Source organism: Periophthalmus magnuspinnatus, chromosome 15 (genome assembly GCF_009829125.3).
Source record: "Periophthalmus magnuspinnatus isolate fPerMag1 chromosome 15, fPerMag1.2.pri, whole genome shotgun sequence".
Taxonomy (NCBI): domain Eukaryota; kingdom Metazoa; phylum Chordata; class Actinopteri; order Gobiiformes; family Gobiidae; genus Periophthalmus; species Periophthalmus magnuspinnatus.
The window spans coordinates 2,806,464-2,821,163 of record NC_047140.1 but is presented as its reverse complement, the minus strand read 5'-3'; the positions used below and the strand labels follow the sequence as shown (position 1 = coordinate 2,821,163).

The window sequence follows — 14,700 nt, the reverse complement described above, 5'->3', positions numbered from 1 at the left end:
CAATTTTACCAACAACATGGCTGACGCACATCAATCTATATTACGAGTTTATTGTTGTCAGGGACAGTAATGAGGACTTGTAACAAAGTATCAGCAGGAGACTAGTAGCACATGATTTGCAATAGTCCCCATACATAGACATTTGTTCCCCATCTTACATTTGAAGTAGTGCATTTTTCACTTTCCCAAACAAGTAATTGTGTGCAAGAGTGGATTTTACCCAGGTTAAGACACAGTTTGGTAGTTATGTAGTTTGTACTACAAATGATCAGCTAACAGGGTTTAGTCTGAAAGGTACATTTGGTTTTATACATTGGAAGAGATTTGCTGTGCAATTTCAGTGGTAAAAAACTGGAATATTACAAGTTTTTAACTAAAAGAAAATCTGATTACAATACAAACATACAGTACTGAAATATCAATATTGATCAAGTCAACTATAAATTAATAAGATGTTCGAGGGGTTTTTCATGCTACAATAATTTGACCATCCAAAGCACATGACATGATTGGAAAGACTACATTCAATTGAACATGCGTTGTAGCTTATACATCCAGTACGATCATATTAAATAATTGGGTGGTTGCAATTAGAAACATGTTTAATATTCGTTGGAGAAAAAAAGTCTCAGAATTGTTGACTTCGTATTGCTTGAGCTCATCTCATATGAAGCATGAAGGAAAGAAATGATTGGCCAAGAAATGTCTAGCAAGCAAATAATTCAATGTTAATAATTTAAAATGTGTATTTTTCAAGCATAACCAAATATCTATAGCTATTGTACAATTAAATATACCAAAATAAATACTATAATATTGAAAATAAATAAAAATAAATGGTGGATGACACCACCTGTTTGGACATGACTACATTTTAGTCAGAGGGACCCTATAGCAGTGATGTGGGTCCTAAAGCAGAAAAGGCTATCCCAACATTTTGGAATGCAGACATCATAGCACCTGTGTCTGGGCAACAGGATGTGCTGTTTAGACTTTTATCAAATGGAAAAAAATATATGTATAAAAGGCAAGGAAACAATTTTCCCAATAGCGGCTTTAAGCGAGAATTGGGAGGTTTTTGTTTTGCTGGTGTAGCTTTAATGGAGTTATGCATCTGTTGCAGAAGCCTGTAAAATAAGGGCATTCAGGTAATTGGTTAAGTCGAGTTTCAGCTTCAAAAATGAAGTTGTATATTGCCATGAGAGTTCTACTTGAGTACATAACATGATTAATGTTGACTCTTCAAAAGAGCCCTTGTAAATGGGACTCAACGTAAGGCAGGTTCTGGGTTGGAGGAGTTGGCTTAGGCTGGTACTTCTGAACAGTTAGTCTAAACTGCAAGAGGATGGAGCTTTAGCCTAGTGTTACGGTGAGGACACTGCAGCTGGAGGGATAGGCTAAGCTGGTGCTTCAGACATTGAAGGCCAGTTTGAGACTGCAGGTGGAGTAGCCTTCGTCACTGATGGAGCTCTGTCGGCTGCTGTGGTCATCCAGATCACTTACTCCACTTGTGCTGACACTGTCCATCTCTCCATGGGAGAACTCAGTGCTTTCTACGTCCACTTCAATGTCCTCTGCAAAATCGCCAGAAGCAACATTTATTAAAGTTCATGCAGCGACTGCTCTCTAGGCGTACATTCTGCATTACATCATGAATACATTATACATGGAAGGATCTCTGTGCAGAAACTGACCTCTGTCAGACTCTGTCTGATCTGAGTCTTCCGAGAGCCCAGACTGTCCATACGCAGCCTCTCTCTCTCACCCACAGGCTGCAGCTGAGCCAGCTGCCTCTGCAGATGCCTTCTCTCTCTCTCCAAGATGTCTAGCTGATGCTGGCTCCTTCGGTCAGTGTCTTCAAGTTTCTGAAATAAATCAATAATGTTTGGTGAAATTTGACATGGTTTACTTCCTCTTTACTTAAACAACAAACTCTGACAGATCCAGGATACTGCTCAAAAATATATATATGTGTGTGTGTGTGTATATATATATATATATATATATACACACACACACACATATATATATTTTTGAGCAGTATCCTGGATCTGTCAGAGTTTGTTGTTTAAGTAAAGAGGAAGTAAACCATGTCAAATTTCACCAAACATTATTGATTTTATTTTCAGAAACTTGAAGACACTGACCGAAGGAGCCAGCATCAGCTAGACATCTTGGAGAGAGAGAGAAGGCATCTGCAGAGGCAGCTGGCTCAGCTGCAGCCTGTGGGTGAGAGAGAGAGGCTGCGTATGGACAGTCTGGGCTCTCGGGAAGACTCAGATCAGACAGAGTCTGACAGAGGTCAGTTTCTGCACAGAGATCCTTCCATGTATAATGTATTCATGATGTAATGCAGAATGTACGCCTAGAGAGCAGTCGCTGCATGAACTTTAATAAATGTTGCTTCTGGCGATTTTGCAGAGGACATTGAAGTGGACGTAGAAAGCACTGAGTTCTCCCATGGAGAGATGGACAGTGTCAGCACAAGTGGAGTAAGTGATCTGGATGACCACAGCAGCCGACAGAGCTCCATCAGTGACGAAGGCTACTCCACCTGCAGTCTCAAACTGGCCTTCAATGTCTGAAGCACCAGCTTAGCCTATCCCTCCAGCTGCAGTGTCCTCACCGTAACACTAGGCTAAAGCTCCATCCTCTTGCAGTTTAGACTAACTGTTCAGAAGTACCAGCCTAAGCCAACTCCTCCAACCCAGAACCTGCCTTACGTTGAGTCCCATTTACAAGGGCTCTTTTGAAGAGTCAACATTAATTAATCATGTTATGTACTCAAGTAGAACTCTCATGGCAATATACAACTTCATTTTTGAAGCTGAAACTCGACTTAACCAATTACCTGAATGCCCTTATTTTACAGGCTTCTGCAACAGATGCATAACTCCATTAAAGCTACACCAGCAAAACAAAAACCTCCCAATTCTCGCTTAAAGCCGCTATTGGGAAAATTGTTTCCTTGCCTTTTATACATATATTTTTTTCCATTTGATAAAACGTCTAAACAGCACATCCTGTTGCCCAGACACAGGTGCTATGATGTCTGCATTCCAAAATGTTGGGATAGCCTTTTCTGCTTTAGGACCCACATCACTGCTATAGGGTCCCTCTGACTAAAATGTAGTCATGTCCAAACAGGTGGTGTCATCCACCATTTATTTTTTATTTATTTTCAATATTATAGTATTTATTTTGGTATATTTAATTGTACAATAGCTATAGATATTTGGTTATGCTTGAAAAATACACATTTTAAATTATTAACATTGAATTATTTGCTTGCTAGACATTTCTTGGCCAATCATTTCTTTCCTTCATGCTTCATATGAGATGAGCTCAAGCAATACGAAGTCAACAATTCTGAGACTTTTTTTCTCCAACGAATATTAAACATGTTTCTAATTGCAACCACCCAATTATTTAATATGATCGTACTGGATGTATAAGCTACAACGCATGTTCAATTGAATGTAGTCTTTCCAATCATGTCATGTGCTTTGGATGGTCAAATTATTGTAGCATGAAAAACCCCTCGAACATCTTATTAATTTATAGTTGACTTGATCAATATTGATATTTCAGTACTGTATGTTTGTATTGTAATCAGATTTTCTTTTAGTTAAAAACTTGTAATATTCCAGTTTTTTACCACTGAAATTGCACAGCAAATCTCTTCCAATGTATAAAACCAAATGTACCTTTCAGACTAAACCCTGTTAGCTGATCATTTGTAGTACAAACTACATAACTACCAAACTGTGTCTTAACCTGGGTAAAAATCCACTCTTGCACACAATTACTTGTTTGGGAAAGTGAAAATGCACTACTTCAAATGTAAGATGGGGAACAAATGTCTATGTATGGGGACTATTGCAAATCATGTGCTACTAGTCTCCTGCTGATACTTTGTTACAAGTCCTCATTACTGTCCCTGACAACAATAAACTCGTAATATAGATTGATGTGCGTCAGCCATGTTGTTGGTAAAATTGTCAAATAGCATTCACTGAAAGTCCTTACTTCGTTAACAGTGTCATTCACAAGAGTGAAAACATGTTTTATATATAAAACCAGAAAACACAATTTTATTTCAGTGGTATATGTACAATTTAAATGTGGTCTCAGCAGTCACAAAATGTTACCAACATCACTGGACTGGCTCTCCAAAATATGCATAATTTAAAACCATAAAGCCATAACGTTATACATAAATGTATACTAGGCAAGTATTTGACTGCTGTGAAACCAGGTATCTACTTAAGCTGTTCACTACACACAGTCACTTGTTTGTACCCAACAGGGAGTCTGGCTACATTGAAAATCCTCTTAGTTTATGATCCCATTATAGAACATATATTATCCAGTTGGCGATAAATGTGGTACGAGCCAGTAAAAATCAAATCTTTCTTTGCCCGCAAACTTAAATCATACAACACAATGGGAATTACTAGTATAAGCTGGTACACAGTGAAATATTAGACACACAAGGTCACTGACACAAGGTCATTGGGGCATTAAGTGTCTGACATTGTATTTTGATGTGTCGTTATATTGGGTCATGGGTTTGTCTGCAATTCCACATGTACCCACTCCCACTTTTCCATCAACGCTTTCTGGAGAGGCAAAAATACTCCTTTTGACCTGCAAACAAAAAACATTCATTTAGATTTTCAATCTTTATGAGAGTATTAGAACACATTATTTAACACATTTGTAGCGTTGTACCTGTCCTTTTTTGTTCTTGGACAAAGCCTTGCTGTTGAACATTTGCCACTTGGACTTCTGTTCTTCCCTCTCTTGCTCCAACTCCTTCATCCGTTGAACTTTCTTTTGAGCCTTCTTCTTTTTGTATTCACGCTGCTCTGCTATCTTCTCTTTTCTAGAAGAGAACAGGCAATATAAGACAAATGCAGTAGCATTTTATTAACCAAGAGTTTCCGTTTGAGTGGCTAGTCCCACCCATTCTCTTCTCTCATTCCAATGTTGTACTATGATCAGATGTTAAGAACTTAATGTGGCGCACTTGCTACATAAACTTGCAAAATAATAAATAACATAAGTCAAATAATTAAGATGTAATGACTGAAATAAGTAAATGCAATGTATTGCATTGCATTATAAATGTGGATGTATTCTAATCATTGCACTCTTTTAGAATAAAATCTAATAAACCTACATGTTTGGACAGTGAGTAGACAAAGATATCATTTTAGAGAAAGACTTACTTAGACTTTGCTTTTAAGGGATCTTCAGGAAGAGTACCCTCTTCAGCGGGTTTGAGGTTCTGTAGTGGGATCACTTCAGCATTGCCATAACCGATGAAGGTAACTGCTGCAGTGCCATTCTCCCGGTCTATCTCTTCAATCTCGGCCTCGTACATCCTGTCAAAGAATCACGGCTGTAAGCTGGTGAGTAGGATTCTTGGACACACTATTATTTTGCATATGTTATTTACTCGAGTGGATAAAACATCATTAGTAACTATAATCTGTACTCAAGTTGTACTGAGGACTATAGTGACGATATACTTACTGTCCATCTGTATTCCACACTGCAAGGCATCTGTCCCCAATCTTCCATTTGTGTTTAATAGGAGCAGGGTTTGTACTCGCAGACGTCCCTTCAGCTGTCTGTGAGGTCAGGAGGTCTTTTGTCAAATCAATGACTTCCTGTGGATAAATTAGGATGAAGACATTTTAATGACATACAGTATATCAAAAAGAGTCATCAAATAACCCTGACACATGCTTTAAAAACATTCAAGAGCCACCTACAGTGAAGGTGTAAAGGTGAGATAAAGGTTAGATGAGAAGCAATCAAATTTGTTAAAGTAGTTTTCCATGTGTGAAAATGTAGATGTAACAGAGAACTTTAATAGTCATATTTCAAACATCTAAATATGGATTGGGGCACTACATTGTATGATACTGTATCGATATCACCAAGATTAGTTTTGGTATAGTCAAAAGTTGTTACTTGTTTAGAGAGAGAAAACCATTGTATGCATTTTAACATATATCGTATCGTGCGCCAAATAGCGTATCGAATCATGAGGGAGCCTGTGTGATCCTGCCTGTAGTTAGTAGACAGTACTCACCTGTAGGTCTTTCTGTAGTTTAAGAAGGTCTTCATTTTCTGGATCAGATGACAGTGCAACCTCTACTTGAGCTAGCTGCGCTTTATAGCTACTCAGCTGTTTGACCAAATCCTCCGACATCTGCGGGAAAAACACAAACCGCTCGCACTGTTAGCTCTATGGTGGCTATGGTGAGGTGGAGGAGGCAAATTATCAAATTAACGGTACAAATGTGGATTGACAACTATATGGATGGTAGAAAACGATACTGGACACATCTGATGCCGTTTATTTTGCTTCTAAACGGGTTTTCGACTAGGCTAACGAAAGCCAGACAATGCTAACAATGTAGCCAACGCTGGATATGGATAGAAATCAAACGAGAAAGGTTTAAAGGCTGATCGCTCTTACCTCGGATGTGCAGGGTTTCGTATTGAATAAACACTAAAAGTTTCAGTTAAATAAAAATGGTATATTTAGTTAAACAGGACACAGTTGGCTCCACTGGGTATTATCAGCCGGAAAGCGGAAGTCCGACTGAGCTCGTGGCGAAAACTGTCTAGAGCCCGAACATCCGCCCCTAGCGGTGGGACCGCGCACTACAACAACAGGTCACAATATCATTAGGTCCAAACTCAAGCGCTGCTAAATAATAATCTCGCGTGTTTATTGGAATATATATCTAGACACAACAAATTTAAGTGATCTCCTAATGTGTCAACATTCAAAATTAAATATTGAGGATTTTTACTAACAACGTTGGGCCAAATTGACTAAAGAAACTGAAGCAAGAAAAAAACACAATGAAGATAAGAAGCCTCTTTTAATTAAATTGAAATATTCTTTTTTAATAATTAGTGAATAATACTGTTTGCCAAAATGCTTTCAAACATACTGACTCTTTCTCAAATTTAAGTTTACTTTATGCATTTTATTTTAAGCTCTAGGTGCAGAAACTTTAAATCTGATTTTGTTCCTGGCATCCTGAGGAAAGTTTGAAGTAATGGTACTTTTGTTCTCTTTTTGTCAAGAATATTTAATAAAATGTTAGCCCAATTATATAAAATAGGCATACTGTAAATCACTTGTAAGTCAAATAAATTATCTTTGTTGTAGTAATGTGGTATAATATAGTACATTTTGAACCATTTTGAATCACAATGTAATATCACTGAAATCCTCTTCAATTAATAAAATATATGACGTAATAATATGATTTTGTTATGAATATATATTGCCCAGTGCAAGAGTGCCTCTTAATATTCTGTCGCTTCTACAGCAAAAAAAATATCAATCAAATTAAAAAGTTCAATACTCACTAAAGAGTTTAGCTCCTGTTAAAATTGGGACATTTGAATTATTATTATTATTAGTAGTATTAGTATTAGTATTTTTTTTAAGTTCCTGAAGTAAAACTTAGGTGTATTAATAGCTAAACAGTAAAGTTAGTGTTGTTCTTTAAATATATCAAATACAGTACATTTTGAACTTACTGCCCTCTTCTTACATAATCCCAATTTTTATTGCATGATATAATTATATGATCAGACATTTTTGCCTGATGCCAGACTGCTTCTCATTATTCAGCAGAAACCCCGCCCCCTGGACAGTCTCACTGAAACACAGCCAGAGTCAGTCATCCCAAGCAACAGAGGAGGACCATATAAAAGTCTTTACTCTCCACTACAGCACAACATATCTTCTGAATCAGAAATTTGGGGAATATCTTTGTAAAGGAGGTCATTTTACTCAAGGATACAGCCACTTCTTTCCATTTGAGACAGTTGAATCAAGACTTACTGACAAAGGATTTACAAGATGTTTATTTAAAGTATTTTTAATAGTTATTTTTTTTATTCCTGGACAAGTGGACAAGACAAAACAACTTAACTCTTGTCTCTGCCACAACATCCTGATGGATTGTTTGAACTTCACCAGCGAATACCACATTTACCACACTGTTCCTCTTACAATCGCCGTAGCTGTCCTCATTCTGGTAATTGTATTTGGCAATGTCCTTGTTATAATTTCTGTCATAACAAGTCATGCCTTGAGAGCTCCTCAGAACTTATATTTGGTCTCTTTGGCATGTGCGGACATCCTGGTTGCTACCATGGTCGTGCCATTTTCTTTCTCAAATGAACTCATGGGTTACTGGTTCTTTGGTAGGATTTGGTGTGAGATCTACCTTTGTTTGGATGTCTTCTTCTGCACCTCATCTATTGTCCATCTTTGTGCGATAAGCTTGGACAGATACTGGTCGGTTACCCAGGCGATCAAGTACAATTTAAGAAGAACACCATGCAGGATTAAAGGTAACATTGTTCTTGTTTGGCTTTTGGCAGCTCTAATTTCCTTCCCTCCTCTTATCACAATGCAAAAGGAAGAGGGTAAAGTGGAATGCCCCATATGTGACATTAATGAAGAAAAATGGTACATCCTCTTCTCAAGCACCGCCTCCTTCTTCGCTCCATGCATAATTATGATAACGGTCTACATAAGAATCTACCAAATTGCCAAGAAGCACACGCGAGCCCAACCAGGTGAACGCCAAAGGGAAAACTGCAACTCAGAGGACGTGAGATGCAACCAGGAAATCAAAGGAAGAGAGGAATCGGAAAAGTCAGCAGGAGAGGTGGATGGGGTAGGCGTAGATGATGATAATTCTTCCTCAGAATCAACAGACACCACTCTCTGCTCACTGAAGAAGGGGTTAAGGATTGGAAGAGTGGTGCCGAAACCCGGAGAGAGCTCACCCAAGTTGGAGGTGCAGTGGGGGGGCAGGAGGAGCAGGTGGAAGGGGAGGCAGAACAGAGAGAGGAGATTCACGTTCGTCCTGGCTGTGGTCATGGGCGCGTTTGTTCTCTGCTGGTTCCCCTTCTTCTTCACCTACACACTCACGGCTCTGTGTGAATCCTGCTCTGTTCCAAAGACACTGTTCAAACTGTTCTTTTGGTTTGGTTACTGCAACAGCTCACTCAATCCCATCATATACACAGTGTTCAACAATGACTTCAGGCGCTCCTTCAAGAAGATTCTTTGTAGACAGAACCATATATAAGTATATAACACACACATTTATATATATACACACGCACACACACACACACACACACACACATTATGTATATGTTTTGATACAGTATTATTATATAACATGTTACACAAAGTTAAATTAGAATTATTGTTACAACAATACTACTCAAGCAGAGGTAAAAATAAATAAATAAATGCTGCACTGCTTTTAAAATCAAAATTCTTTAAAAAAGCACAGTGGAAATGAGGAGGTGAAAGGTCAAATTTATGACACATAGGAAGGGGAGTTGTCCTGTGTATGCCTTGAAACTACCACTGAGCCACACAGCCTATTCCTTTTTTCTTTTTCTTTTTTTTTACATTTTTATTTTTATGAGGAAGGTTTGCATTGAAAAAATATGCTTACCTATCTTCCCTCAGTACTCATATGACAACAATGAACAAGAACTAATAATTACTGGAAAGAATATAATTTTATTAAAAAAATCAATCTTCACCACACAGCTGGTTGCCTGAAATATATGAATATATGAAGAAAATTTTACAAGCGTTTCTGTAATCATGCATGTAATCATTTGTACGCCTGGGAAAACATGCATGGAAAATTTCCTGCATAGTGTCATATTTAAAGTCATCACATTACTTGGAATTTCCTGTCATTTCCTGGTTTTGTTATGCCTGTTAATAATTTTACAGTTGATAAACAGAACCATCAAATAGGGATGGGAAAAGGTATCTGATCCATCCACTAATTTCAAATACAAAACCTTGACAGATGATGTACTTTTGTAAAACCATAGAAACCATCTGACAACTATTTGAACACCAATCCAGTGCAGAGGCCGTATATTTTGCCAGCCATTTAAATACTGTCTACTCTCTTCATTGCTTATCATAACAGCATGTGAACAGGACAATTACACGAGAAGTAAATTATGCCCAGGAGGTACGGACGGGACAAGATTATTGAGCGCAGTTTATCAAGAGTTATGGCCTCTCATATCAGGATATCATTAAAGCCTTCCCCGGAGTCAGAGGAAATCATGCAGCGATTGAAATATGGCTGGCTTCTGCAAATTACACACAAGCTTATTGATGTGTTAGGCTGCTCTTGTCATCTTTAAACGCGTAGTTAATACTGGAATAACTTTGTGACAATCATTAGTCATAATATCCCGAGCTTCCCACTGACTTGCCATTTTTAACCAATCGTTTCTCACAACAGTAAAAGTGATTCTCATGACTTTGGTTGTATGACCTCTGGTGTCTGAAAATTCCTGCGGTACATATGTTTGGGTTCGGCCATTTTGCAGGCTGCTCTTAAAATACTGCATGTATTACTTACCACAAATGGCAACCGGAGCTGAAGATAATGTGAGTTCCCACATCAACATAAAGCAGGAAACATGACATTTTTGGCTTTGTGACCCAGGTTAATTTGATTACTGAGTTGTTAGTGAGGAACATCAGGAAAATGACAAAACTCAAATATTAGTTTTCATATTATGTATGTATGTTATTATTTTTATGTTATTTATTTTAAAGATGCTCTATATAAGTTTTGTGGTGGAGGGTGCACCACCTGTCTTTATGGAGATGTTATTTCTTAGCTTAGAATGTTCCACAGTATGACATTAAACGTATCCTCATGAAGACAAGCAGTTGCAAATCAAGTTACAGATCAGATCTGTGGAGAGATGACCCCGCTGACAATAAGTATGCATGTATTTTTGAGCCATAAAAACACCTGTAAATGACTAAATGCAAAATAGATAAGTCATGACATACTGGGGAATTCTGGACAAAGCAATATCGTCTCTATCAAGATAAACTGGTGATGTGCCATAATCCAGAAAGGTTACATAATGCACCTTTAATTGGTAGCTACATTGTAAAAATATATCAGTAGTTGCCAAGTTCTTCTGTCTTGATAAACACCAATATATTTGACAAGCCCACTCAATCCTACATATGACTCTATATAATACAATCTAGTACAGGGTATTTTATATTCAACCTAGTTTTACAAAAAAGACAATGTAAAAACAATAAAGTTCTCTAAAAATATATTAACTTTATAAACTCTTTCTCATTTATTTTAACATTATACTGTAGAGTTCTGGTGTAAGGAAACAATTTCTTCTGGCTGTTTATTTTTTGAACACAAGTCCAACTGTAGGTCGTAACCCACGCCAAAACAAGAGCAAAACAACACAAGAGTCGGTCTCCAAAAACAAACCACTAACCGAGGAATCGAACCTTCACATCAGCCTGTCGGCACAGCAATCAAGTGTCACATACAAAAGCAGCTGCATTAACAACAACACATAAAAAAATGAAAAAGAGAGCCCAAGTACTCTCATTGGGTCCCCCTGTATAAATAAATAAATAAATAAATAAATAAATAAATAAATAAATAAATAAATAAATAAATAAATAAATAAATAAATAAATAAATAAATAAATAAATAAATAAATAAATAAATAAATAAATAAATAAATAAATAAATAAATAAATCACTAAGAAGAAAAAAAACTTTGACATTTGAAAGAACTATAAAACCTAAAACGGATAACAAACTGCTGAATCTCAGTTTTATTTGTGGACCACATAAGAAATACACTTGCAAATGCAAATTGAACCTCTAGGGGTCCCTGCACCACTTGTTGGGAAACACAGCTATAAGCCAGTTGTATGAATAATTACTATTGGCCTTTATGTAGCATTTGAATACCTCCACTTGACTAATGAAAGATAATTTAATATATGACATTTTAGGTTTGAATTCCTTGTCATTTTTATCTATGTGTAATAAATTATACTCCTATGAAGCTATTTATAATGCCTACATATGCCCATGATTTATGTCCCCGCTCTAAAGGCCAGTACAGTGCATCACAATTCACTGCTATGACATGGGCACTTAAAACAATGTGGCTATTCGTGGCCAGAGTTCTCTTAACTTTCGCACGAATCCACTGTCTATTATATTTGATGCGCTTTTACTAAAGTCATCCACCCACAATGTAATTTTACTCACCAGGAATCTTGGAGGAGTGGGTTGAAATCTCCTATGTGCATTGGGCTTGAGAACCAGGCTCAAATGCTGTAAATAGACACTCCGGGAAAAAAATAAAACATTTTACTCAGTCCAGTGATTCATTTCAATTTTCCAAGTTCCATTTTGGGTCATTTGTAATAGATTTATGACGGACCACATTGCTTCCTCTGTTCTGAATTGATAAAGAGGAGGAATAATCAAGTTATATTGTGAAAGATGATGCAGATAAAGATCAATTTATGCAATCTGACTCTCATGGGCTGCTGACGGTTAATTACAAAGCTAGTTCGATTTGGAACTTCTTAAAAACATTCAAACATTGTGGCCAGCCACTAGCTTTGTCAAAATACAAAATTTTCTAATTCTAATACTAATTCTGGTATTGATTAAGATAATTCTAAGGATGCGATTACACTCGTCCTCATCTGGTCCTCATTTCAGTCCTGTAGTCCTCATGTAGAATTGGTTTGGTCTTGTTTTACTACTGATTGAGTCCTGGTTTAGTCCTGGTTCGTCTAGTCAAAGTTTACTTCCATTTTAGTCTCAGTTTAGTCCCGGTTATGACGTGTTGTGTTTCCAAATTTAAATACATTATTTTTTTTCAAGAAAGGCCCACTTTGAGTGATTTTTTCAGTATTGACCAAATTAGTATCTAGTTTAGTATTGATTAGTATCTCTTTTTTGGCAACTCATAGGCTGATTTTAGGATGTTGGGAAGAGGTGGTAGGATATATGGCACCTTGTTTCCCACTGGTAATCTTCATGCTAGTTCCCTTTCTCCAACAGCTCTGACAGCTGCACACACTCAAATAAACAAAAGGCAGAATGACATGTCCCATAATGCTCTTTGTACAGCCGTTATCTGTGATCCACATTGGCCAGGTGTTTCAAACAGCAATCCATCCTTCACTATGCCGTCAATGCACACAAGCTGCCAGACAGGCAAACAGGCCGCATGCTGCAGCCTACCACACATGGAGTCTACTGGGCCACCTACAGGCTCCTGGAACAAAAAAGGAACATAAAGCTTATCATTGAGCATATAGTAAGCTTGCTAAGATATACTGCATCATAGTTTGCAATTAAAGGTGGATTACATCACTTTTCTGTTGGAGGAATCTGCCACTTGCTTGTCTCCAAGAAAATGTTAATGCTTTACTTGGAATGTTCCACAGTTTGGCATTAAATCTATCTATCGTACAAATATTCAAGATGTTTTGTTGCTAAAATATTTTGAAACGTGTGCACTTTAGATGGTTCACCTCTCCACGGATCTGATCTGTAACCTGGTAGCGATATGTGGAGCATTTTGGGCAAACGCACAGACTGGCTTTATTACATCATAGAATGTATATGTATTACACATATTTAGACCTGATGTTCTGTAGTGGGGACTCAGGAGTTCTCAGTAGACTGTATATGTAGTAAACATACACTGCCTGGCCAAAAAAAGTCGCCACCAAAAAAAAGGTCACACACTCTAATATTTGGTTGTTCCGCCTTTAGCTTTGATTACAGCACACATTTGCTGTGGCAATGTTTCGATTTCGCTTCTGCAATGTCACAAGATTTATTTCCATCCAGTGTTGAGTTAACTTTTCAAAAAGATGTTGCATTGATGATGGTGGAGTCTGACCACTGCACAAAGCCTTCTCCAGCACATCCCAAAGATTCTCAATGGGGTTAAGGTCTGGACTCTGTGGTGGACAAATCATGTGTGAAAATGATGTCTCATGCTCCTGAACCACTCTTTCACAATTTGAGAAAGATGAATCCTGGCATTGTCATCTTGGAATATACCTGTGCCATCAGGGAAGAAAAAATCCACTGATTAAATAACCTGGTCATTCAGTATATTCAGGTGTCAGCTGATCTCATTCTTTGAGCACAGACTGTTGCTGAACCAAGACCTGACCAACTGCAGCAACCCCAGACCATAGCACTGCCCCCATCCAGGTGGCGACTTTTTTTTTTTTTTTTTTTTTTGGCCAGGCAGTGTAAATAGGCCTGATAATCTGTAATGGTGTCTCAGCAGCTCTCAACAGCTCTCCACCTCTGTCCAAGCAGCTCATTGAGGGAGAGAGAATGGCTCATTCATTACCAATATAAATGTATCATTTTGATGCCCAACTTTGTGCACTAATAAATGGATAAAGGTTTATTATTTGTAAAGGTAGTTCACTGGAGGAAAAAGGTTAGAGACCCCAGTTCTATTGCCTTTTTTCATTCTACCTTTGTTTAAATTAGTTTCTGGAATGACACAATGGGCATATGCCTTGACCTACTGCCATAGTTATGCCTCTGCAAATTTGTACTCAGAAACATGTCACACAAAATACTGTTGATTAGACACTTTCCAGTTGTCTTCAAAACTAGTTATTTTGTGCAGTGTGACGCTCAGATCGTGTTTGAATCAAAACAATGACTTTTGGGCCTATAATTAGCGCGTGCTACTGAGGTGGGGGCGGGGGGCGGACACGCTCGTGCTCTTCTGTAAGAGCCAATCAGCGCTCAGAT

The 14,700-nt window shown here is 37.7% G+C and overlaps 4 protein-coding genes across 4 annotated transcripts; 2 read left to right on the top strand and 2 right to left on the bottom strand.

The window, feature by feature from the left end:
• Nucleotides 1-1,075: 1,075 nt before the first annotated feature.
• On the bottom strand, nt 1,076-1,871 carry LOC117382869 (max-interacting protein 1-like; the record flags this gene model as incomplete). The annotated part of the gene is given in 3 exon segments (XM_033980107.2): nt 1,076-1,574; nt 1,695-1,724; nt 1,727-1,871. Coding segments are annotated over 3 exon segments (339 nt in total), but the record flags the coding sequence as incomplete, so codon positions are not given.
• A 10-nt stretch (nt 1,872-1,881) lies between these two features.
• Nucleotides 1,882-2,921, top strand: LOC117382868 (max-interacting protein 1-like). Its single transcript, XM_033980106.2, has 4 exons — nt 1,882-1,888; nt 2,079-2,083; nt 2,130-2,301; nt 2,422-2,921. The coding sequence occupies exons 1-4, from the start codon at nt 1,882-1,884 to the stop codon at nt 2,583-2,585; spliced, it is 348 nt and encodes a 115-aa protein (XP_033835997.2). The 3' UTR covers nt 2,586-2,921.
• A 1,144-nt stretch (nt 2,922-4,065) lies between these two features.
• Nucleotides 4,066-6,612, bottom strand: smndc1 (survival motor neuron domain containing 1). Its single transcript, XM_033980002.2, has 6 exons — nt 6,497-6,612; nt 6,107-6,226; nt 5,542-5,678; nt 5,235-5,390; nt 4,735-4,888; nt 4,066-4,650 (listed from the first exon to the last, which is right to left on the bottom strand). Exons 2-6 carry the CDS (start codon nt 6,224-6,226, stop codon nt 4,513-4,515), a joined length of 705 nt encoding a protein of 234 aa, XP_033835893.1. The 5' UTR covers nt 6,497-6,612; the 3' UTR covers nt 4,066-4,512.
• A 1,198-nt stretch (nt 6,613-7,810) lies between these two features.
• On the top strand, nt 7,811-9,146 carry LOC117382867 (alpha-2A adrenergic receptor-like). The gene has a single exon (XM_033980105.2). The coding sequence runs from the start codon at nt 8,001-8,003 to the stop codon at nt 9,144-9,146; it is 1,146 nt and encodes a 381-aa protein (XP_033835996.1). The 5' UTR covers nt 7,811-8,000.
• The last annotated feature ends 5,554 nt before the right edge of the window (nt 9,147-14,700 follow it).